At 39.2% G+C, this 25639-nt stretch overlaps 1 protein-coding gene across 7 annotated transcripts in view; it reads left to right on the top strand.

Annotated features, from left to right (window-relative positions):
• Positions 1 to 25639, top strand: part of DNAJC3 (DnaJ heat shock protein family (Hsp40) member C3) — a 79465-nt gene that overhangs the window by 37767 nt on the left and 16059 nt on the right. For all 7 annotated transcript variants that reach the window (XM_036300185.1, XM_036300184.1, XM_036300188.1 and 4 more), the window contains 6 exons: positions 4546 to 4620; positions 13401 to 13553; positions 15061 to 15242; positions 15731 to 15850; positions 18882 to 18987; positions 19072 to 19192. In XM_036300185.1, the coding sequence (XP_036156078.1) occupies positions 4546 to 4620; positions 13401 to 13553; positions 15061 to 15242; positions 15731 to 15850; positions 18882 to 18987; positions 19072 to 19192 (757 nt within the window). The remainder of the gene's footprint in view (positions 1 to 4545; positions 4621 to 13400; positions 13554 to 15060; positions 15243 to 15730; positions 15851 to 18881; positions 18988 to 19071; positions 19193 to 25639) is intronic.

The following is a 25639-nucleotide window of genomic DNA, read 5'->3' as shown; positions in this document are numbered from 1 at the left end:
TTTTTTTTTTAGTATATATTTTATTGATTTTTTACAGAGAGGAAGGGAGAGAGATAGAGAGTTAGAAACATTGATGAGAGAGAAACATCAATGAGCTGCCTCCTGCACATCTCCCACTGGGGATGTGCCTGCAACCCTGGTACACGCCCCCGACCGGAATCGAACCTGGGACCCTTCAGTCCGCAGGCCGACGCTCTATCCACTGAGCCAAACCGGTTTCGGCTTCAGTTTTATTCTTGTGATTGATTTCTAATTTCATACCACTGTGATTGGAGAAGATGCTTGATATAATTTCAGTCTTATTAAATTTACTGAGACTTGTTTTGTTCCCAGTAGGTTATATATCCTGGAAAATGTTCCATGTACACTTGAACAGAATGTATGATCTGTTGCATTTGGGTGAAATGTTCTAAAAATATCAACTTAATCCCTTCAATCTGATGTGTCACTTAAGGCCAGTTTCCTTGTTGATTTTCTGTCTGGGTGATCCATCAATTGATTCCAGTGGGGTGTTAAAGCCCCCTACTGTATTGTATTACTACTGATCTTTCCCTTTATGTTTGTCAAAGTTTGCTTTATATATTGGGTTCTCCTGTGTTGGTGTGGATATATTTTTAAGAGTTACACATTCTTGTATTAATCCCCTTATCATTATGAAATACCCTTCCTTATCCTTTGTTATGGCTTTTTTTCTTTAAAAAAATGTTTTTATTGATTTTTAGAGGAAAGGAGAGGGATAGAGAGAGGGAAACATCAATGATGAGAGATAGAAACATCAGTGATGATTATCAATTGGTTGCCTCCTGTATACCCCCTACTGGTGATTGATCTGCAACCTAGGCATGTACTCTGACTGGGAATCGAACTGGTGACCTCCTAGTTCATGGGTTGATGTTCAACCACTGAGCCGCACCAGGCCTTTTTCTTAAAGTCTGTTTTGTCTGATATAAATATTGTTACCCCAACCTTTTTATTTTTTCACTTTTACTAGCATGAAATATCTTTTTCCAACCCTTTATTTTCAGTCAGTATGCATCTTTTGATCTGAGGTGGGTCTCTTATAGGCAATATATGTACGCCTTGTTTTTTAATCAATTCAGCCACCTCATGTTTTTTGATTGGAGCATGTAGTCCATTTACATTTAAAGAAATTATTGATAGGTTTTTAGTGATTGCTGTTTTATTAATTGTTTTCTGATTGTTTTTATGGTTCTCTGTTCTTATTCTCTTGGCTCTTCCCTTGTATGTTGATGACTTTCTGTAGTGTTATGTTTGGGTTCCTTTCTCTTTATTTCTTGTATATTTCTTGTAAATGTTTGGTTATGGTTCCCATGTGCTTTATATATACCAAGTTATGTTTAAAGTAGTCTATTTTAAGTTAATGGTCACTTAGGTTTGAACATATTCTAAAACCAGTACAATTTTTACTCATCTCCTCCATGTTTATGTTTTTGGCGTTGTTTTTTACTTATTTTATGTGTGTTTATGTGTATTCCTAAATTTATTGTTGTAATTACACATGATCTTCTTTTAACCTTTGTACTAGCTTTATAATTTACTAGAGGCCCGGTGCATGAGATTTGTGCACTGGGGGTGGGGGTTCCCTAGCCTGGTTTGTGCCCTCTCACAGTCCAGGACCCCTTGGGGGATGTCCACCTGCCGGGACATCCTGATCACGGAGGACATGTCCACTTGCCGGGACATTCCTGATCACGGCCCTTGGGAAGTGGGGCCTTGGCTCTTCTGCAGAGCACAGGTCTAGGGCAGGGTGGACTGGTGGGAACCAGCCCCAAGATGCCAGTACACGGGGGAAGTGACTGATGTCGCCTCTGAGGTACTGCCTGATGGGTCTGGACACAGTCATTGGAATTCCTTGGAACATGGTTAAATGTACACGTCTTGTCATGAAAGCTACCAGGCTTCATTGCTTTAAATCCAACTGCATTCAGGCCTGAGTCTGCTGACACCTGACATGGGAGCCACTTACTTAGTGCAGATTGCCCACTTGTATCTCGAAGAAGTAAGGCCTGGGGGACGGGTGGGGGGAAGGGATGGGAGCCAATACTGAGTGCCTGCAGCATCTGCTATGTCTTCACTATTCAGAACTCGTAACTGAAATATTTAAAGAAACCGATTTTAAATGCAAATTAAAGGGCAAAAGTTCTCAAACAGAGAACTGGGCCTAAGCCGGCAGTCAGACATACATCTTGCAGTCCTGGGCTCTCGCAATCTGGAACCCCTCGCTCCTTACCGCCCTCCTGCAGCAAAGGCTTCTGCCATTGCCACTGTGCTCGCCAGCTGTGATCCCGGCTTCTGGCTGAGCGGCGCTCCCCCTCTGGGAGCACACTGACCACCAGGGGCAGCTCCTGCGTTGAGCGTCTGCCCCCTGGTGGTCAGTGCATGTCATAGCAACCAGTAATTCCGCCTTTGGTCAATTTGCATATTAGGCTTTTATTATATAGGATTGATCCACTGCTTTTATTAAGGATTTGCCTTTGTTAGTGAGATTTTTTTCTTTTCTAAATTATTCACATGTTTGGTCCTTTTACTTAAAGAAGTCCCTTTTACATATTTTGTATACTGGTTTGGTGGTGATTCTTTATCTCAGATTTTAAATGATAAACCTGGCTGGGTAGAGGAATCTTGGTTGTAAATTCTTGCTTTTCATTATTTTGATTATTTAATATCAGTTCCTTCTGGCCTCCAAAATTTCTGTTGGCAAATTCACCGATAGTCTTATGGGAATTCCCTTGTACTTAACTATCTGCTTTTCTCTTGCTACTTTCAAGATTCTCTCTTTGTCTTTAACTTTTGACATTTTAATTATGACGTGTCTTTTTGTGGCCTTTTTGAGTTCATCTTGTTTGGGACTCTCTGCACTTCCTGGACTTCTATGTTGATTTCCTTTGACAGGTTAGGGAAGTTTTCAGTCATTATTTCTTCAAATAGGTTTTTAACTCCTTTCTTCAAATAGGCTTTTAATCCTAAGATATGGATGTTGGTATGCTTGATGTTTTCCTAGAGGTTCCTTAAACTATCCTTATTTTTTAAAACTTTTTTATTTTTGCTGTTCCAATTGGGTTTTTTCACTACCTTCTCTTTCAGATTGCTGATTTGATTATCTGCTTCATCTAATCTGTTGTTGATACCCTCTACTGTTCTCTTCATTTTAGTTATTGTATTCTTTAATTCTGATAGGTTTTTTTTAATGTTTTCTATATCCTTTTAAAAATATGTTGTCTATCTTTTTGTTGAACTTCTCACAGAGTTCATCTTTTCTTCTCCCAAGTTCATTGAGCATCCTTTAAATCAGTATTTTGACTCTTTTATCTGGTAGAGTGCTCCATTTCATTTAGTCCTTTTTCTGGAGTTTTGTTTTGTTCTTGAATTTTTTACATGTTTCTTTGTTTCCTCACTTTGTTTGTTTCTGTGTGTTAGGTAAATCTGCTATGTCTCCCAGTCTTGACAGAGTGGCCTTATGTAAAAGGTGTCCTATGGGTCTAAGTGGCACAGTCTCACTGGCCATCTGAGCCAGGTTCTCCAGGGATGTCCCCAGTATGGGTTATATGTGCCTTCCTTTTGTAGTTGGGCCTTAATTGCTGCTAGCACACCTGTGGGTGAATCTGACCCTCAGGCTGATTATTTAAAGTCAAACCATAAGTTGGGCACTGCCCATATATCCATAAGGTTATGCTAGTGTTACCACTGTCTAGTTCCAGAACATTTTTATCACCTCAAAAAGAAACCCTGTAGCCTGGCCAGTGTGGCTCAGTGGTTGAGCATCGACTTATGAACCGGGAGATCATAGTTCAATTCCCACTCAGGGCACATGTCCAGGTGGGGGCTGTAAAAGAGGCTGCTGATCAGTGATTCTCTCTCATCTTTGATGTTTCTACCCTTCTTCCCCTTTCCCTTCCTCACTGATGTGTACGTGTGTACGTGTGTGTGTGTGTGTGTGTGTGTATGTGTATGTGTGTGTATTTATTTAAAAAAGAAACCCTGTACTCATTAATAGTAATTATCATATCTTCCCTAGCCCCTGGCAACCACTTATTTTTCTGTCTCTATGGAATTTGGATATTTTACATAAATGAAATCTTACTATTATATAGCCCTTTATGTCTGACTTCTTTTCACTTAGCATAAAGTTTTCAAGGTTCTTATACTTTATTTCTTTTTATAGCTGAATAATAATTCCATTGTATGGATTTTATCACATTTGCTTATTGATTTATTAGTTGATGGGAATGTGGATTGTTTTCCACTTTTTGGCTGTTGCTGTGAACATTCATGTACAAGATTTTGTATGGACAAATGTTTTCAACATTTTGGGTATAGCAGAAAGTATTTTTAAGGAAGCATACTTTATCAAAAATTAAACATATTTGTTGGTTCCAGGAAATATTCTTAGAGTGCCAAATCAAATAGGCATTGGAAAATAATTACTTCATTAATACTTCATTAGCTTATTTAATTTTATTCTGTGTTTAAAGAACATTTAGAAATGCATAGTACTCAAAACACCTTTCTATTATTTTTTTCTAGGCAAGATTACAGAGAGGCCACTTATTACTCAAACAAGGAAAACTTGATGAAGCAGAAGATGATTTTAAAAAAGTGGTAAGTTAAATTTGTGTTTGGCTCTTTGAACATGTTATTCTGAGTGAATATATTCGATTTATATTTTATAGGAAGACATAATTTTATATATAAAAGGGAAAATATTTCATTTGTGTATATAAGAATCACAGTTCTTGAATTAATACTTGGTGGCTGACATCAAAGAATCACTTTAATAGATGGTAGGTAAAGTCTGAGGAATAAATATATAATCCTGACTCAGTTTTTGTAGCTCACATGCTCTGTTTTGTCTTCTATGAGAATCTAGAGACGTCAGCTGAACTATTCTAAGTCCTCTACGGAACTTGGGAACCCCTTTAATTTGATTTGAAAGGAGTAATGACACAAATTCTCTTTGTATGTTAATCCTCACTGGAAGTTATTTTCCCATTGATTTTTTTTTTTAGAGAGAGTAGAAGGGAGTGATGGAGAGAGAGAAAGGTGGGGGGGGGGGAGAAGAGAAGGAGGGAGAGAAACATCGATGTGAGAGAGACTCATTGATTGGTTGTCTCCCGTATGCCCCCCTTCCTGCCCTATGACCATGGAACAAACCTGAAATGAGGTATGTGCCCTTGACTGAGAATCAAACCCATGACCCTTCAGTGAGGAGGGTTGATGCTCTACCACTGAGCAACACTGGCCAGGGCCATGAAACAGATTCTTAAAAGGGATTTTCTCAGTTTCCCATATGGCTACTTTACGCAGCGTAAAGTGTTGTTGAGGATTTCATTCAAGAGGGCAGAGTAGCGCCCAGAGTCTCTATGACAAATTGACCTTTTACTTGCTAATGCTGGCAGCCTTTCATAACACTTTGTTGTATTATTATACTAAAAGAACCTGTACCAGGCAGAGATGAAAAGTTATGAAACTGGGTGGAGAAAACAGAGAACTCTGTATTCCCACTTCATTTGTTCATTTAACAAACCTTTATTTTGCTAGGCAGTATAAGGTTAAATGTCTGATTTCTGTCCAAAAAAGTGTAAAGCATTTTGGATTTGTTGGGGGAATGTAAGATAATATGTAATTGAAAGGGGTATATCCTGAAAAATGATTTAGAGAGAGATAGCTAGCCCAATATCTTTATGCCTTCCTTGGGCTTGTTTTAAGACCTGCATTTTTGTTCTACATGGATTTGTTTCTGGAATGGTTTAGAAAGGCCATACATTAGAGTCCATTATTCATTATTTGCATTTTTGTGGTTTATCAGAATGCTTAGGTACTATGATGATATCCACTCTGACAATAAAACTAAAATTTCTAACATTTTCATAACCATACCACAATGCTCAGTTGTATGCAGAAAAATCTAGAAAACAATAGTTTTGAATCAGAAGCTTGTCTCATGATCTCAGTAACATTGGATGTAATTTTCTGTTGATCTCATCTTCCTTGCTACTTGAGAGCAGGCTGAAGGATGAGTGGTGGAGACACAAATGTGCTGGGAGCATAACTTTCTCTAGCTCAGTCCTTTGTATATAGCAAGTGTTGTATAAAAATCTGTTGAGTGGGTAAATAAATGATAAAAAAAAGGATGTGTTTTTTTCTTTTTAACAAATATTGGAATATATTGCTTAGAGTTGGTTTTTTTCAATCACACATTAATAACACTACTATTTTTTGTTGTTAATCCTCAGCTGAGGATATTTTTTCATATTAATTTTTTAGAGAGAGTGGAAGGGAGAGGGAGAGACAGAGAGGCACATTGGCTGCCTCCTGCACACACCCTGAACAGGGTTGGGGAACCTGCAACCAAGGTACCTGCCTTTGACCAGAATCGAACCCAGGACCCTTCAGTCTGCAGGCCAATGCTCTATCCACTGAGCCAAACCAGCTAGGGCGAAATAGCACAGTCTTATACTATTAAAAGGGTAATATGCTAATTAGACTGGGAGACTTTCCGGACATCCTTCCGGACAAAGCCGTGGTGGCGGGGCCGAGGCAGAGGTGGTTAGGGGTGATCAGGCCAGGAGGAGGATGACAGACCAGTGTGGGGGAGGCAGTTGGGGGCGAGCAGGCTGGCAGGGGGGGCCAGTTGGGGGCGAGCAGGCCAGCAGGTAGGGGGCAGTTGGGGGCGAGAAGGCCGGCAGGCAGAGTTGTTAGGGGCAATCAGGCAGGCAGGCAGGTGAGCGGTTAGGAGCCAGTGGTCCTGGATTGCGAGGGGGGATGTCTGACTGCCGGTTTAGGCCCGATCCTACAGGGGTCCCAGATTGGAGAGGGTGCAGGCTGGGCTGAGGGATGCCCCGCACCCCCGTGCATGAATTTCATGCACCAGGTCACTTATTTAGAATAAAGCTTTAGCATAAATTAATCCTTAATGGGCATTGAATGTATCTTTTTGGAAAAGTGAGTGTTTGGAACTTTGGGTATGTGTTGGGTTAATTAATGTGCTTTCTGTGATCAATATGAAAACCTTCCAGAAGCAAGAAGGGAAACTTTGATGTCACTTTTCACTTTTAGATTGTTCTCTGACAGTCATGCTTCTACCGGTGTGTTCTTAACACTATCCTTGCTGTTATTGTTATAGGATTCTTCCATGAGAATGCGCATCAGTACTGAATATTTAATTTTTAATCGAAAGTTTTGAGATAATCGTAGATTCCCATGAATTAACACAAAGATTCTTTGTACCTTTTACCCAATCCCCAGTCTCTCCAAATGATAGCATCTTATAAAACTAATCGAGGCCTGGTGCACGAAAATTCGTGTACTGGAGGGGGGGCCCTCAACCCAGCCTTCCCCCTCTCACAGTCCACGGGGAGTGGGCCTATGCCACAATCTGGCCTCCCTCTGTGGGAGGTGACTGGGCCGATCAGGGGAAGGCGCCGCCCCCATCAACCGTTGCTGCTGCAACTGCAGGCTCCTGTAGTTGTCTGCCCTCAGCCCTCGCAGCTGCTGCGGCTTTGTTCGGAAGGACGTTCACAAGATCTCTTGTCTATCTGATCTAATTAGCATATTACCCTTTTCTTAGTATAGATACTTCAATACTACAACCAGGACATTGACATTGATACAATCTACCAGTCCATTTAGGTTCTCACAGTTTTACTAGTGTTCATTTGTGTGTATTAACTCTGTACACTTTTTTTATATCTATCACCACAGTCAAGGTACTGAACAGTTTATTGCCAGAATGATATCCCTCCTGTTGATCCCTGCTGTTGCCCATTAATAACCACACCTACTTCTCTTCCATAATTCTTCAGCCCCTCATCCATAACTACAAGCAAACACTAATTTGTTACTCATTTCTTAAATTTTGATATTTCAAAAATTTTGTGTACATGGACTCAAATGTATGTCACCTTTTGGAAATGACTCCCCCCCCCCCCCCGCCCCCACCTCGGGATAATACCCTGGAGAGTCATCCAGATTGTTGCCTATATCACTTAGCTTATTCCTTTTAATTGCTGAGTATTTCATGGTATGTGTAGGACACATTTTATTTATCCATTCATTAATTGATAGACATTTGCATTGTTTTCACTTTTTGGCTATTATGAATAAAACTACTCTGAACATTTTCTTTTTTTTTTTTTAAATATATTTTATTGATTTTTTACAGAGAGGAAGGGAGAGAGATAGAGAGTTAGAAACATCGATGAGAGAGAAACATCGATCAGCTGCCTCCTGCATATCTCCTACTGGGGATATGCCCGCAACCCAGGTACATGCCTCCGACCGGAATCGAACCCGGGACCTTTCAGTCCGCAGGCCGATGCTCTGTCCACTGAGCCAAACCGGTTTCGGCTGAACATTTTCATATAGGTTGTAGTATAAACGTAAATTTTCATTTTTCTGGTATAAATAAGTACCCAGGAGTGCAGTTTCTGGGTTGTAATTGCATGTTTAGTTTTATATATAAGAAACCACCAACTTACTTTCCAAAGTGACTGAGCCATTTTATGTTTCTTGGCATCCTTGCCCGTATTTGGTATTGTTACTATTTTTTATTTTACCCATTCTGAGAGGTGTGTAGTGATAGTGCAATGTTGTTTTAATTCACATTTCTCTAATGACTAGTGATATTTTCATGTGTTTATTTGCTATTTGTAAGTCGTTTTTGGTGTAATGGCTGTTCATGTCTTTTGCCTATGTTCTAATTGGATTGTTTGCTTTTTCACTATTGTGTTTTTGGAGTTCTTTATATATTTTAGGTACATTTTAGTTACTTTATCACATATGTAGTTTGCAAATATTTTCTACCAGTCTCTCTTCTCAACTTTTTACCTGAGCTATCAGAGAACAAAAGTTTTTAAGATTTTTTATGAAGTCTAATTTATTAATTTTTTTTCCTGTGAGTAGTGTTTTGGTATTATGCCTAAGACTTATTCACCAAGCCTTGGGTTTCAGAGATTTTTTCCCTATGTTTACCTCTCTCTCCGTCTCCCTTCCTCTCTAAAATCAGTAAAAATATATTTAAAAAAATAAAAATTTCTGTAACAGTTTTGTGTGTAAGAATAATCGTAATTAGATTGGATTTGGTTTAGAGAAAAATACAAGTACAGAATTCACACATTTTAAAGTATTTAAAAATTTAAAAAAAATTCTTACCCGAGGGTATGTTTTTCATTGATTTGAGAGAGAGAGAGAGAGAGAGAGAGAGAGGAAGAAAACATCAATGTGAGAGAGAAACATTGATCAGTTGCCTCCTGTACATGTCCCGACTGGGGATTGAACCTGAAACCTAGGTAGTATGTGCCCTGACCAGGAATCAAACCTGCTGCCATCTTTCGGTATACCAGATGATCCTCCAAACAACTGAGCCACACTGGCCAGGGCTTATGTTACGTTTTATTTGGAGTATGTCTGGCTTATCTGGAATACCCGGATTTAGAATTCAGATTAATAATTAGAAAATCTCAAATTCATATCCTTTTTCTAGATAGAAGTACAGCGTCCAGGGTATACCAGTAGATGGCAGAGGAGGAGACGGGATCATAAAATGGGAATATTGAGAAGAGCTTAGCAGTTAACATATATTAAACTGATTAAATTTCAAGCATTTGGAACAGCCGTGGGCAAACTACGGCCCGTGGGCCAGATCCGGCCCGTTTGAAATGAATAAAACTAAAAAAAAGAAAAAGACCGTACCCTTTTATGTAATGATGTTTACTTTGAATTTATATTAGTTCACACAAACACTCCGTCCATGCTTTTGTTCCGGCCCTCTGGTCCAGTTTAAGAACCCATTGTGGCCCTAGAGTCAAAAAGTTTGCCCACTCCTGATTTAGAACCTACATTCTTTTGGACAAATGACAAAAGAATGTTATCAGGTGAACAGCACAGAGGTACAAATTCAAAACCAATACCTCCAATAATTAGTCTTTCTAAGTGAGGAGATAAACATTGAAACTATTTAGAGGGACCACTCTCTGTTACATTAAGCAAAAATAAATAAATAATATAGAGCCTAATGGTGATGGAATTTGAGGGAAATGTTTCTAGTCATATATAATGTGAACATTGCAAATATAAACAGAACTTTTGCAGAAAAATCTGTATTATGAAAGAAAAATACTTTCTCAAAGATAGTAAAGAATATTCATTAACAAGAAATACACACACACACACACTAGAGGCCTGGTGCATGAAAATTCATGCACTGGGGTGAGGGGTCCCTCAGCCCTGCCTGCCCCCCTCTCACAGTCCGGGAGCCCTCAGGGGATGTCTGACTGACGCAGTCTGGCCTCCCTCTCACCGGCTGATCAGGGGAAGGCGATTCCTCTATCACGCCTCTGCTGCTGCCACTGCCAGCCATCGTGGCTGCCTGAGCCTTGGGCCCTTGCAAAGGCAGCTGCCATCCATGGCTTGCCTGAGCCCCAGGCAGCCGCTGTGGCTTTGTCCAGAAGACTCAAATGTCCGCCCTAATTAGCATATTACCCTTTTACTAGTATAAATGGTGTTGCTTTATAAACCTAGTTGTGGAAAATAAAGTTAGTTAAATGGCAAAATAAAAATGTTGTCTAAATGTTATCACTACAGAAAACATTTATGTGTGCTAGATTGGTATAAGTGGCAATTATTTAAAGCTTATAACTTGCCTTGTCCACTGACTTTCCCCTCTCTCACCTTCCAACAACAAAAATTGTGTGGAAGAGACTAGACTGTTAAGATTAGGAGAGGAAAGAAGCACATTCCATCCAGAAGAGGCACTCTGTAATACATTCCAATACAATCTATCCAAAAGGGAGCAGTGGTGAACATATAGAAAACAATAAACTTCTACCGAGAGCAAAGAGACAGCACACACACACACATTTGTACTCCTTCCAATGTGGTCTATCACAAGTATTCAAGACCACCCCAAGGATGATAAGACAGGCATAGACAAGCATTCCATGGCCGTAATGCAACTCACCTTCAGCTGGATAATTCAGTCATGCAGTGACAGTCCCCCACAAGCCAGAGCAAGCTGAGGTGACCAATTTCTTCCTAATTACCTATGACTACTTGGAGTACTGTCTATTCCTTCAAAAGCCAGAGGTTATACAGATGAAATAGAATACCTAAAGTATCCTAAAAACAAGTGGAGAAATATAGAGCCTCTATCAAGTGATGATAATCTTAATGTTTCTCCTTTGGAGTATTTTCTCCTACCAGGTGGTTCTGGGGGTGTTTTTACAAAATAAATCCACTAGAAGGGGAAACAGTATGATTGGTCAATTGAAGGAGAGACATTTTTAGAAATCAACTATTGTCTTCACCGCACCCAAAATTGGAACCTAGCAACTACAATTCTCATCTTAATAAGAATATTAGATTTCAGGAATTATTACATAACTAATCTTAAAGAAAAAAGTTCCCAAAAAAGTCAGTAGCTTTTTAAAAAAAATTAAAATTCTTTGTTGTTTAAAGTATCACATATGTCTTCTTTTCCCCCCATTGACCTCTCCCTGGCCATTCCCACCCCCCAGCACATGTCCTCACCCCCTGTACTATCTGTGTCCATGGGTTATGCTTATTTGCATGCATACAAGTCCTTTGGTTGATCTCTTATCATCCCCTCCCCTGCTTTCCCTCTGAGGTTGGATGGTCTGTTCGATGCTTCTGTGTCTCTGAATCTATTTTTGTTCATCAATTTATGTTGTTAAAAGTCAGTAGCTTTTAATGTCGCACCTAATTTTTCTGAGCCATTAAGCTTAGTGTTTTCCATCTGGAGGAAGAAATTATTAAGAGTCATTGTGTATGAGACCATGCTGGGAGCAGGGATGAACTGTAAACAGACACAAAGGATCTTATTGGGGTGACATAAATGGTCTAAAAATGTGGAGATGATTGCATACATGGTTAATTTATTAAAAATCATAGAATTACCCAAAATTAGTGAATTTTTGATATATAAATTATACATGGATAATGTTGTTAAAAAAGAGACAAAGGCCCTAGTTGGTGTGGTTCAGTTGGTTGGGTATCATTGTGTGCATCAAAAGGTTGCCAGTTTGATTCCTGGTCAGGCCACATGCCCGATTGCAGGCTCGATCCCTGGTAGCGGATATGCAGGAGGCAGCTGATCCAATCAATGTTCTGCTCTCACATTAATGTCTCTGTCTCTCTCTGTCTCTCTCTCTCTCTCTCTCTCTCTTTCTCTCTCCTCGTCTCCCTTCCTCTCTCTTTCAAAATCAATAAAAATATCTATCTATATAAAAACTTAAGCATTCGACCAGTTGCTATGACGTTCACTGACCACCAGGGGGCAGGTGCTGAATGCAGGAGCAGCCCCCTGATGATCACTGTGCTCCCACAGCGGAGTGCTGCTCAGCTGACTGACAGGCTCCTGCAGCGGTGTGAGCCTCTCACATGGACATTCCTCCTGCGTGCCCCTCCCCCATCTGGACAGTGACTGGGATCGGGACTGGCATCAGGACTGACTGGGCGGCTTCTTGGTCATGGGCGTGCTGGTATCGCCCTGGGACTGGTGCGTGGAGACCGCAGCAGAGCGGCAGTGAGCTTACCTAGCGGCAGGTGGGCACAGCGGGGCTGGGATGAGCCGGAGCGGTGCAGCGCCCAGCCCGGCTCGGGCTCCTCCCAGCTGCCTGCCACTTCGCACACTACTACATCCCTCTGGGGATGTTGGACTGCCGGTTTCAGCCCTATCCCCGCAGGGCCGAGGGACCTTACTGATGCACGAACCCATGCACTGGGCCTCCTGTTTAAAATAAAAGAGACAATGTGTAAACCTCTTAAAACCACATCATAAGCCTTTTAAATAAGGTATTACTAATACTCTTATTTTTCCTTGTATATTCTTTCTTATTATATCTTAGCCCCTCTGGCATCAAATGCTTTTCTGTCTTATAAGCTCTAAAAAATGCCCTCTCTGTCTCTCTTTCCCTGTGTTTCTTTATTGTTTTGGTAAAATTATTTTATACTTAAAAATACTTAGGAAGTATAACTAGAAAGCAAAATACATAAAACTCATTATTTTCTCTAGAGCTATACATAAGAAAGTGAGAGTGTTGCTTTCCTTTATTCTTCATTCTTCTCTACCCTCTCATGTTCCTAAATATATTTGCTTCCTGTGTCTGGGGCTCCAGGTCTTTTTGACCCTCGCTCCACTGCTTGCTCATGCGCACCACACTGGTGGGAGGTGCCTTTGCGGTTGCCTTCCATGGTGGTCAGCACCAGGAGCACGTCAGTGGACAAGACAAGCCAGTTCTGCTTGTGTGTCATTCCTTTCTCCCCAGTGAACTTAATTAGGAACGGTTAGATTATTGCATATGCTATGGGTTTTAGACTTAAGAGATGGAAACCCTGTTTAATTTGATTTATTATTCTTATAGCTCAAATCTAATCCAAGTGAAAATGAAGAAAAGGAAGCCCAATCCCAACTTATAAAATCTGATGAAATGCAGCGTTTGCGTTCACAGGCCCTTGATGCTTTTGAAAACTCAGATTATATTGGTGCTATCACCTCCCTTGACAAGATTTTAGAGGTAAGTTTCTTAAGTAGTGCAGCTGATAAGCCTAATACTGCTTTTTACAATAAGGCATCTTTATATACTTTGATGTAATGTACCACAGAAAACCTAAATAGTATAAAATCAGACTGTCCTTGGGCTTTTGGCTCTTAAGAGAAACATGGTCTTTATAGAGAACAAAATTTGGAACTGAAGTTTTCAGTAAATGTAATGAATGTGCTATGAAATAGGAGTTACATATTTTTACACATTGCTTGTTTTGCTATTTTTACTTGACTTTTTTGGGGGGTAGTGGGGAAGAAAATTCTAGAGGTTAAATAATGGGGTACAAGATGAAAGAGTTGGTTAAGAAAAAGGAAAAATAATGTTTGAGAAGAAAGAGGAGTGAGAAGTTGCTAGGGAAGAAGGCAGATGAAGGAGTTGATAGGATCCAGACAGTTCTAGATTGGGAAAACAAAGTCTATAGTTTCGTTGCCTCTGAAGGACTTACAAAAGACAAGTGGTTTCAGAAGGAAGTTTACTAAAATATTCATATGAAAGCAATCATAATTCATATTTATCATTTTTATAGGACTTTCATATATAGTTTCATTTCATCTTGGCAGTAAACTTATATGTAGAATGTGCACTTTGACAATTTTATAGAGGAAATTGTGATGTGATCCAGTAGAATTCATGTTTTGCTAAATCATTTTGTAAATGTTTTATTAAGGAAAAATACAGTTACAATTTTTACCTTCCAGTATTTAAACTGTCTATTTTGACATAACTTATTGTTCATATTTAATTGATGTCCAATGTTGTCTTTGATAACTCAATATATGTGAGAAGTTGACATGACTTTAACATAACTTTTAAGAAATGTGTACAGACCTTATTGGTAAGCTTTTGGGTTTACATTTTGAAGAATACCAGCGCATTTACTACACATGGTAAACTGTTTAATAAAATGGAAATGAAGCTTCCACCTTCTCACATTGTTTTTCTTTTTTTCTCTTTTTCTGATATGAGGACTTAATTTCAAGATGACATTTTACAAAAGAGAATTTTACTTAGTTATTAGTAGAATAAAAACATTTTGCAAATTTAGAACCTAGATTTTTATTTTTTACTAGAAATTAGAATTGTTGGTTACAAAAATCCAATTACAGAATACCCTCTTCAAAATCAAATGTTTCATTGGGAACAACCTTCTACTGGTAAATGCCATGCGTTCTTATTTTCAAAGTTTTACAATTATACCATTGAAGGATGTAGGAAAAGAGCCTTGTCAGTGTATGTATATCCTTCCCATTAGAATTTATTTATGATATTCTTAGAGAAATTATTTTATTACATTTACTAATTTTTGTCACATCTAAATTGTATCAGATTTTTAACTACTATATACCATATAGCAGTTACCACATTAATTGAGGATGTTTTATATTGATAAATATGTAGGTAAAATATGTGGGGTGTAAGTATAAATGTGCATAATTTCTTGTTTCTTTCTTAAAGTCTAGTTCTTTTGTTTCTCAAGGTTTGTGTTTGGGATGCTGATCTACGGGAACTTCGAGCTGAGTGTTTTATAAAAGAAGGGGAACCTAGGAAAGCAATAAGTGACTTAAAAGCTGCATCAAAATTGAAGAATGACAATACTGAGGCTTTTTATAAAATCAGCACACTGTACTACCAACTAGGAGATCATGAACTATCCCTCAGGTCCGTTCTTCTGGCTCACACATCTCATCGTCCTTTTGTTGTTGGCAGTAACATAATACTATTTTCTTTTTAATTTTAAATTAATAAAATTGTGATTAAGGCTGTTTTATTTTCTGTTGTCTGTTTATATATTTTGTGTTTATATTCTATTATCTATTTATACATTTCAAGTTATTCTACTTTGACATAGTTTATTTTCATGAACTATGCTTATTAAAATAAATAGGGATGTTATTTGTAGAAACAAAATGGGAGTATTTAATGTATAACCCTACTTAAGTCATTTTAATTTGAATTAATAAGTGTGTGCATGTTCCAATACCATATATACAAATATATGGTAAATTATTAAGCCAGTATGTTTTAATTGTTACACACAACAAAATACCTTTTATTGTAATTTCTATATTTGTAAATGTTTTATTAAGGAAAAATACTCATTAATTATTTTGACTTGGAATATTTTCTTCTTTTTAATACATGAGCAGTGAAGTTCGTGAATGCCTTAAACTTGACCAGGATCATAAAAGATGTTTTGCACACTATAAACAAGTAAAGAAACTTAATAAGCTGATTGAGTCAGCTGAGGAACTCATCAGAGATGGCAGGTAAGCATATGCTGTCTAGACTCTCCAGCATTCCCTCATGTGTCCTTTGTAGGCACAAAAGAACCATTGAACTGCTTGCTTTTTTACCCCTTAGCAATCAAGGATGGAGTTATCTTAACACTGGGCTTTAACAAAAACTGTACATTAAAAAAAAATAAGGCAGAATATAAATAATAGTAACTGCATAGTATTCTTGTCAGATTTATTTATATTTCACCAAATACTTATTGAGTATCTCCTGTATCAAGCCCTGACTATGTCCTGGGCTTGCAGAAATGCATATGACTAGTTTTTTATTTTAAGAAGCTTTTGGTATAGTTAGGGAGACAGACATATAAATTACTAGAAGGTAATGTAGTCTCTAGAGTGATAGAGATATATACAGAGATTCTCCCTCCCCCCTCTTGCCCCTCATGGTATAGGAATCTCGGTTATAACAGTTCCTTTGTTACAGTACCTGAAAAATATTGTACCACTTTTTTCTGGTCTCCATGATTCCTGATGAGAAATCCATCGTCATTTTAATTGCTTTTTTCTCCTAAAGATAAGGTATCATTTTCCTCTAACTTCTTATAAGATTTTTTTACCCTTGTCTTTAGTATTCATGAGTTTAATTATGATGTGCCTCAATGTGCATTTCCTATGTTTATCCTTTTTGGAGTCTTATTTCATTGCTAGAATATATAGGTTTACATCTTATCAGATTTGGTAAGTTCCCAGCTAATATTTTTTGGAGTGCTGTTGAGCCCTTCCCTCTCTATACTTTGCTTCTTAGACTCTGATTGACTTAAAGGTTAATAACTCTTTTGTTATAGCCCCACAGGTTCCTGGGCTCTGTTCATTTTTTCCCCCCATTTATTTTCTCTCTGTTAAGATTTGGTAATTTCTGTTGTTCTAATTCACTGATTCTTTCCTTTCTCCTTCAATCAGTTGGTAAACACATTCAGTTGCCCTTTTATTTCAGTTTTTCAATTCTAAAAATTATTCTTTTATATCTTCTGTTTCTTTGTTGAGGCAAAAATTCAATTTGGTTATTCTTTTATATCTTTTGTTTCTTTGTTGAGGCACTTTTTAAAAAAAATGTTTTTATTTCAGATTGAGGGAGAGGGAGAGAGAGACAGAAACATCAATAATGAGAGAAAATCATCAATTGGCTGCCTCCTGCACGAGCCTGCAACCCGGGCATGTGCCCTGAGGGGAATTGAACTTCGACCTCCTGGTTCATGGGTCGACATTTAACCACTGAGCTATGCTGGCTGGGCTATTCTGGTTTTTTGTTTGTTTGTTTTTTTCTTCCCATTTGCTGTAAGCATGTTTATCATTGTTGCTTTTTTCATGGCTGCTTTAAAGTTTTTGTCAGATAATTCAAACATGTCTGTCCTGTTAGTGTTTGAATTTATTGTCTTTTTCAGTTTGAGATCTGTTACTTGGTATGGGAGTGGTTTTTAATTGAAACCTGGACATATAAGACTGTTTTTTCCGTTTTGGCTGGGTTTTTCTGACATTGTTCCAGCAAAGTGGGGGTGGGCAGTGGAGGTAGAAGTTTCCCACTCAGCCTTCATCGATACTTGAGGTGTGGGGGCTTCTTGCTACTACTTGGTGTAGGTGAGAGTTTAGGGGGGACTCATTTTCAGCATGGATGAAAGTCCTGGCTCTTCACCTGGCCTTCTCTGACAGCACCTTGGTATGGGTGTGGGCACAGCTCATTAGTCTAACCATGGAAGAAGGCTGGGCGCTCTCCACACGACCTGCTGGCGTTGATGGAGGGGTGGGGGGTGTGCCATAATTTTCTCTGGTGTTTGGCTGGCGTAGAGCCATTATTCTGTCTTGTTAAGCTTCTCTTTCCAGGTCTTTTGGCTTGGGGCAACAGGTTTTTGCTTTTTGTTTGTTTTATGTATGTGTGTGTATTTGTACCAATTAGCATTTCTGGGTTGCTGGCTTCCTCAGCTCCAAGTCTGGGGTCTATGAAGCAAAAGAGAAACCCAAGGACTTACCACATTGCTTTCCCTCAGGTCTAGAGGTCCCTAGCTGGTCTACCATCTTTCTCTTTCTTAGTCTTTTAATATTTTAAAAACTGTCTAATGTCTAGGGTATTCATTTGTACCTAGGTAGACAAATTGGGGAAAGTACATTTATTCCATCTTCCCGGAAGATAGCTATTTTTTTTTAAGTGTAGTATTTTCTAATTGAGCTTTTTATTTTGAGCTAATTGTAGCTTCACATGTAGATGTAAGAAGTAAAGCAAGATCTCGTGTACTCTGTGCAATTTCCTACAGTTGTTTTATCATTATGAAAAACTTTAGAACTATATCCCTACTAAGATTTTGACATAGATAGCTAGCTTCTGTTTTAAATATTACATTTAAAGCTGTGTTTTAATTCATCTGCATTTAAAGGTGAAGATTGTAGCACTTTGAGAATAATGTGCCATATTATATATCTTTTAGTTTGCCATTACTGAGGAAAATAACTTAGAATGTGTAACATGACTAGTACTTTTCAACAGTTTTAAAAATGCCAAAATAGCTTTTATTGTTCTTAGAAAGCTAGTAAAGTTAGCAATTTAAACAGGTTCCTTCTGCAAGGATGTACATTGTGTACTTAGTTGTGAATATTAACATTCATTATATAAAATAAGTAGCATGTATGTAATGGGTTCTATGATTTCATGAAAGTTAGAGTGACCAAAAAATAAAACCTTATCTCTGCTTTGCTGTAAGTGCTCTATAAAGTCAGAATTTAACAAGGTATTTTATTCAGTTTCAAAATCATGAGCATTTCATCAGGTGTTTGATTGGTACTCACAAGTATGCTCTGAGTCACCATTTTCTGTGGTCATGTGTTTTATATCTTAACTCTTTATTGCAGGTAGTGCATTCCTTACTACTGTAGATTAGTAAGTAAAAGCAGTATTTGAAGGCATGTGCTCATTCAGGTAAACGGATTAAGCGACATATAGTGAAGAGTAGAGGTTTTTTCTGTGGCTCTGGAAATAGAATTTATTGCTCATCATCATTTGCTCATTTAATAGATACACAGATGCGACCAGCAAGTATGAATCTGTCATGAAGACAGAGCCTAGTGTTTCTGAATATACAATTCGTTCAAAAGAGAGGATTTGCCACTGCTTTTCTAAGGTAACAGTGGACCCATTCCCAGAAATGCAGGAACTTAACATATGGAGTAGAAACCATAAATCATTTTCTCACATTTACTTTTAGGATGAGAAGCCTGTTGAAGCTATTCGAGTGTGTTCTGAGGTTTTACAGATGGAACCTGATAATGTGAATGCTCTGAAAGACCGAGCAGAGGCCTATTTAATAGAAGAAATGTATGATGAAGGTAAATCTATAAGGAATTGGATTTTCAGAATCTAAAAATTGGTACATATAAAAATTAGCAAGTGTTTAACATCCTATGTTTAGAACAAGTTTACTAGAGTACCAGGAAATGTTGACCATTTTAGAAAAGTGGCAGAGAGCTTCAAAATTATTCTTCCTTAGTAGAACTTGAAAGGTATACCCTATAAAGAAAAAGTTCTGCTGTTGAAACCAGTTCAGTGGAGTCTAAAAAAAATGTAGCCTTTCTTTTAGATAAGTTAGAAAAGATAAATAACAAAATAGAAAATTTGAATTATAGGTTTTATATCATCAAGAGGTAATCACTGTTCATTTTGAAATTATCTCTTTCAGACTCTTTCCTATACATAGTCTGTATTCTATACATGTTAGAATATACATATTCTATGCATATATAGTATACATATTATACATGCAGCATACTTTTTTATGTCATATGGTCCTAAGTAGACAATGATCTTTTATGACCCCTAAGCTATTTAATAACATTAGGATAGCTGCTTACCCAGCTTTGTTCAGTTTGAAGTAACAGAGTTTTCTCTGTTGTAAGGACCTTGAATAAAGGCAGTGGCCTATTTTGGGAGGATAACTAAGGCATATATACTAATATACATTTCTTGAAAACTAGACTTTTTTTATGTGACAGTATGCTATGAACATTTAAATGAGATGGTTTTTAAAGGAAGTAAGCCTTTTTGCCCTTACTGCAAAGTTTTCATTTCAAATCAGGTAAATCATTTTAAATTGAAAACAGTATTTTTCTGGTGAAATTTAGTTGTGGTACTCTATTTATTTAATAAAAGAGTATGGATATTAAAATAATATTAATTTTAATGTAATGAAAAAATAGTCATAAGTGGTAATTGTGGATAAAATTTTAAGTGCAATAAGAATGCATCACAACTACGATAAAACCTATCCTAAGAAGGCGATAACTACACTTCTAATTAAGAAAGATTTATGGTACTCTCTTTTTAAGGCAAAGTAATCATTCAGTTTTTCTGCTTTCTATAATTTGGAAAGAATTTTTCTCCGAAGTGGTTTCCTGGGAGTGATGACAACTCTGTTTACTGCTTTTTGTGGGACATATTTATAGTATAGTTTGAATTCTGATTGAAGCTTGAAATGTATGCAGTCAGTATAAGTTTTAATATTCATAAGAACACTTCAGTAAGGCAGGTAATCTGTATGGAAGAATCCATTAACATAATTGTTCTTTTCACTTTTGAGCTATTGTGTCTACTCAGTACTCTAGAATTTTCATTCCAGTCAGTTTTTGAAATGTTTCATCAAAGGAACTTTTGTTATCTATATATAAATCCTCAGCTCTAATTGTGAAATTAGAGAAGCTGCAGAATATAAAAAACTTGACTGTAAAAAAAGGTTAAATCTTGCAGGCTGCTAAATATAATTTGAAAGGTGCCTTTGTAAATGTCAAACTGACTTTTTTTAGGGAAATGACAACTTAAAAAAAATTAATTGGGGTGACATTGGTTAATAGGATCATATAGATTTCAGAACAGCTTAATTCTTGAAGAAAAAGATATTTAATACTAATTTAATAGAACAGATATCTTTAAAGTCTGTTTTTTCCTTTAAAAAATTCTTGTAAATAGGAGTTTATTCTTTGTCTTGGGGGGGGGGCTACCTTTCTGAATTATTGTTTTACAAGAGTAATATTGTTTGTGTCTCAGGTATGGAAATTTAGGCAACCTCCTGGAGATTACTAGGTCTCTAAATTTGGGGTGGGATGGTGAGGAGGCCTGTTTAGTTGAAACTAAAAGGTATTATTTGACTTGTTGAGATTTGAATCAGAGATTTAGTAAATAGTGTAAATGGCTAATAATCTTATTCAACTAGGTGAAATAATATGTCGAAACCCTCAGTTAAAATATGAAGGCCTTCCATATTTCTATTACCTTTTTAAAAGTAAACCAGCAATTTAAAGATAGTAGGTATCTAATCTAATAAAAGAGAAACATGCAAATTGATGGTACCTTTGCTACGCCTTAAGCTATGCCCACTAGCCAATCAGAGCGGCTATATGCAAATTAACCCAACCAAGATGGTGGGCCGGCAGCCACAGAGCTGGAGCAAGCAGGAGGCTTGGTTGCCCTGACGATGGAGGAAGCCAAGCTTCCCGCGTGCCCTGGTTGGCTGTGGCCTCCGCTCAAGGCAACAAAGTTTCAATTATAGAAGATAAATAAATCCCAGATACCTGCTTCCAGCCAGCCTCCACTGGGAGCTTGGGTGGCTGGGGGCTGTGGCCAGCCTGCAAATAGCCATCAGCCCCTCATCCAGACTGGCCAGGAACCCCAGCAGGACCACCCACCCTGAAGGGGGTGTGGCCAGCCTGAAAACGGCCTTCAGCCTTCACCCAGGCTGGCCAGGCACCCCAGTGGGGACCCCCACCCTGAAGGGGCTGTGCCCAGCCTGCAAACAGCCATCAGCCCCTCACCCAGGCTGGCCAGGCACCCCAGGGGGGACCCCCCACCCTGAAGGGGGTATGGCCAGCCTGAAAATGACCCTCAGCCCCTCACCCAGCTGGCCAGGCACCCCAGTGGGGACCCTCACCCTGAAGGGGCTGTGCCCAGCCTGAAAACAGCCATCAGCCCCTCACCCAGGCTGGCCAGGCACCCCAGGGGGGACCCCCACCCTGAAGGGGGTATGGCCAGCCTGAAAATGACCCTCAGCCCCTCACCCAGACTGGCCAGGCACCCCAGCGGGACCCCCACCCTGATCCAGGACACCCTTCAGGGCAAACCAGCCAGCCCCCACCCATGCACCAGGCATATAATAAAAGGGTAATATGCAAATTGACCCTAACAGCAGAAAGACTGGGAATGACTGGTCACTATGGTACACACTGACCACCAGGGGCCAGACGCTCAATGCAGGAGCTGCCCTCTGGTGGTCAGTGCGCTCCCACAGGGAGAGCTCTGCTCAGCCACAAGCCAGGCTGACGGCTGCCAGCACAGCAGTGATGGCGGGAGCCTCTCCCGCCTCCTCAGCAGTGCTAAGGATGTCCGCCTGCAGCTTAGGTCTGGTCCCCACTGGCAAGTGGACATCCCCCGAGAGCTCCTGGGCTGCCAGAGGGTTGTCTGGCTGCCAGCTTAGGCCCAGTCCCCCGGGGAGTGGGCCTAAGCCAGCAGGTGGACATCCCCCGAGGGGTCCCAGACTGCGAGAGAGCACAGGCTGGGCTGAGGGACACCCCCGAGTGCACAAATTTTTGTGCGCCGGGCCTCTAGTATAATGAATAAAGAAAAAAATAGGTTTAGATTAGTGGAAAATGGAATATGGAGATTAATTAATTTTGGGCTTACAATAGAATTATCGGGTAAGAGTACTGTATTCCACTCCTTAGGAAGCTAGTAAGGTAAATTGTTGTTTGAGGATGCCTCTGAGACCATGAAAAAGGAAGGGGGCTCTTTGTCTTTCTATGACTGATTCTTTTAATAGTTTTTGATAGGAACAATTTGACATTGAAGCAATACTGAGTGGTTGGCAAATTTCCTTTGAATATAGGGTGATTTATGTGTCATGAGATAAGCAATTATACTCGCTTGAACTTAAGCTACCTGTGTCTTTTTTATTAACTGGTACTTGTGCCTGGCACACAGGGCAGGTACTCATATATTTGCTGAATGAATAAATGTAGTTAAACAATAAGGTCAAAGTGAAAAGATTGTGGAATTTAGAATTAGTCCTGATTTTGAGTCTCGCTTTACCATTTTACTTACTTACTTACTTACTTACTTACTTAATTTATTTATTGTTAATTCTTATCCAAGGATATTTTTTTCATTGGCGGGGAACCTTGGCTTCCTCCATCACTGGAGCAAGCAAGCCTCCTGCTCGCTTCAGCTCCGTGGCTGTTGGCCGCCATCTTGGTTGGCAGTTAATTTGCATATCCTGCTGATTAGCCAATGGGAGGTGTAGTGAAGGTATGGTCAGTTACCATGTTTGTCTATTATTAGGTAAGATTTGAGGGACATACGAAATTATGAACTTAAAAAGTTGTGTGCTATATTTAGTCAAACATTTAATTAACTCACCCCAATGCCTTGGCAGAGCCAGACCAAATGATTTCACGGCCTTATATGGCCCTCAGGCCAGATGTTCCCCACCCTTCACCTCCTTGCAAACATTTGGTGTTGTCAGACTTTTATACATTTATACATGTTGTCAGAATTTTATACATTTTAGTATCTCATTGTGGCTTTAATCTGTGGCATTTTTAAATTTAAATTTTATTTTGTTGACCTTAGAGGATGGGAGAGAGAGAGAAAAACATTCATCAGTTGCCTCCCATACGTGCCCTGACGGATGATCGAATCTGCAACCTAGGTGTGTGCCCTGACTGGAAATTGAACCTGCCACCTATTGGTATATGGGACAATGTTCCAACCAACTAAGCATCAGTCAGGGCTTAATCTGTGTTTTTGATGACTAGGGTTGTTGAATACTTCCTCATATGTTGCCTGTATATTCAAATATCTTTTTTTTGTGATATGTTCAAATATTTATTTACCCACTTTACTAAATATGGTGTGGCTTACTTGGTTGTGCATCATCCCATGCACCAAAGGGTTCCCAGTTTGATTCCCAGTCAGGGCACATACCCAGGTTGTGGATTTGATTGATGGGGTCAGAGCTCCTAATTGATGTTTCTGTCTCTCCCTCTCTAACAACAACAAAGAAGTGTTTAAATGTTGTTTGTTTTGTTACTGAGTTATAGAATTTATGTATATTTTTGTATTTTTCTCCTTCATTTTGTTAATGTGATAAATTAACACTGATTTTTAAAGTTAAATCAACCTTGAGATATTGGATTAAACCCTTCTTGGACGTGGTGTCTTATCTATCATCTTTAGATATTGCTGGATTTGATTTGCTAATATTTTAAGTGTCCATCTGTATGTTCACAAGGGATATTGCTCTGTAACTTCTTTTTTAAATATCTTTGTCAGATTTTAGTGTTAAGGCTGTGCTAAATTCAGTTATAAATTGTTCCTTTCTCTGAAAGAGTTGTGTAAGATTGATGTTTTCTTCTTTAAAGTTTGAGAGAATTCACCAGTGAAACCATTTTGTTCCTGGAGTTTTCTTAGTAGGAAGATTTTTTTGATTATGTTGTTTCATTAATCGGTATAGGGCTATTTACAATTTTCATTAGATCGTGTGTTAATTTTGTAAGTTATCACTTTCATGGAATTTGTTCATCCATATTGCTGAATTTGTTGGCATGAAGTTTATATCATCTTTTTTTTTTTCTTATTGTCTATAATACCTGAAGTGATTATTTCTCTTTCATTTCTAATAGTGATAATTTGTGTTTTTATTTTTTTCCTCTTGGTCAGTGTAGCTAGAGTTTGGTCACATTTGTTGGTCTTAAAAGAACCTATTTATGTATTTGTTAATATTTTCTATGATTTTTCTTTATTATTTTTTTCTCTACCTTCCTCTGACTTTGGGTTTACTTTGTGCTTTTCCAGCTTCTTAAGGTGGAATTATCATTGCTTTTAGTCCTCTTTTTATTTGTAATACTAGAGGCCTAGTGCACAAAATTTGTGCACTTGGGAGGGGGGATGGTGTCCCTCAGCCTGGATTGCAATTTATAACTGAACAATTTATAACTGAGTTTAGCATAGCCTTAACACTAAAATCTGACAAAGATATTTAAAAAAGAAGTTACAGAGCAATATCCCTTGTGAACATATAGATGCACACTTAAAATATTAGCAAATCAAATCCAGCAAGAAGGGTGCAGGCCAGGCTGAGGGACCCCACCAGTGCACGATGGGGGCTGGGGAGGGACGCAGGAGGTTGGCCAGCTGGAGAGGAACGGTGGGAGGGCTCCAGGGTGTGTCTGGCCCATCTGGCTCAGTCCCAATCAGCCACACCCCAACAGCAGCTAACTGGTTGGAGCATCTGCCCCCTGGTGGTCAGTGCACATCATAGTGAGCAGTTGAGCAGCCTTAGCATGTCATTAGCATATTACCCTTTGATTGGTTGAATGGCCAACCAGACATGTAGCATATTAGGCTTTTATTATATAGGACTAGAGGCCCGGTGCACAAAAATTTGTGCACTCGGGGGGTCCCTTAGCCCGGCCCGTGCCTTCTCGCAGTCTGGGACCCCTTGGGGGATGTCCACCTGCTGGCTTAGGCCCGCTCCCTGGGGGGATTGGGCCTAAGCTGGCAGTCAGACATCCCTCTGGCAGCCCGGAAGCCCTCGGGGGATGTCCACTTGCCAGCGGGGAGCAGGCCTAAGCTGCAGTCGGACCTCCTTAGCGCTGCTGAGGAGGCAGGAGAGGCTCCCGCCACCACTGCTGTACTGGCAGCCATCAGCCTGTCTTGTGGCTGAGCAGAGCTCCCCCTGTGGGAGCGCACTGACCACCAGAGGGCAGCTCCTGCATTGAGCGTCTGCCCCC

This window comes from Myotis myotis, unplaced genomic scaffold (genome assembly GCF_014108235.1).
Source record: "Myotis myotis isolate mMyoMyo1 unplaced genomic scaffold, mMyoMyo1.p scaffold_m19_p_3, whole genome shotgun sequence".
Taxonomy (NCBI): Eukaryota; Metazoa; Chordata; class Mammalia; order Chiroptera; family Vespertilionidae; genus Myotis; species Myotis myotis.
This window is presented reverse-complemented; position numbering and strand designations above follow the sequence as displayed.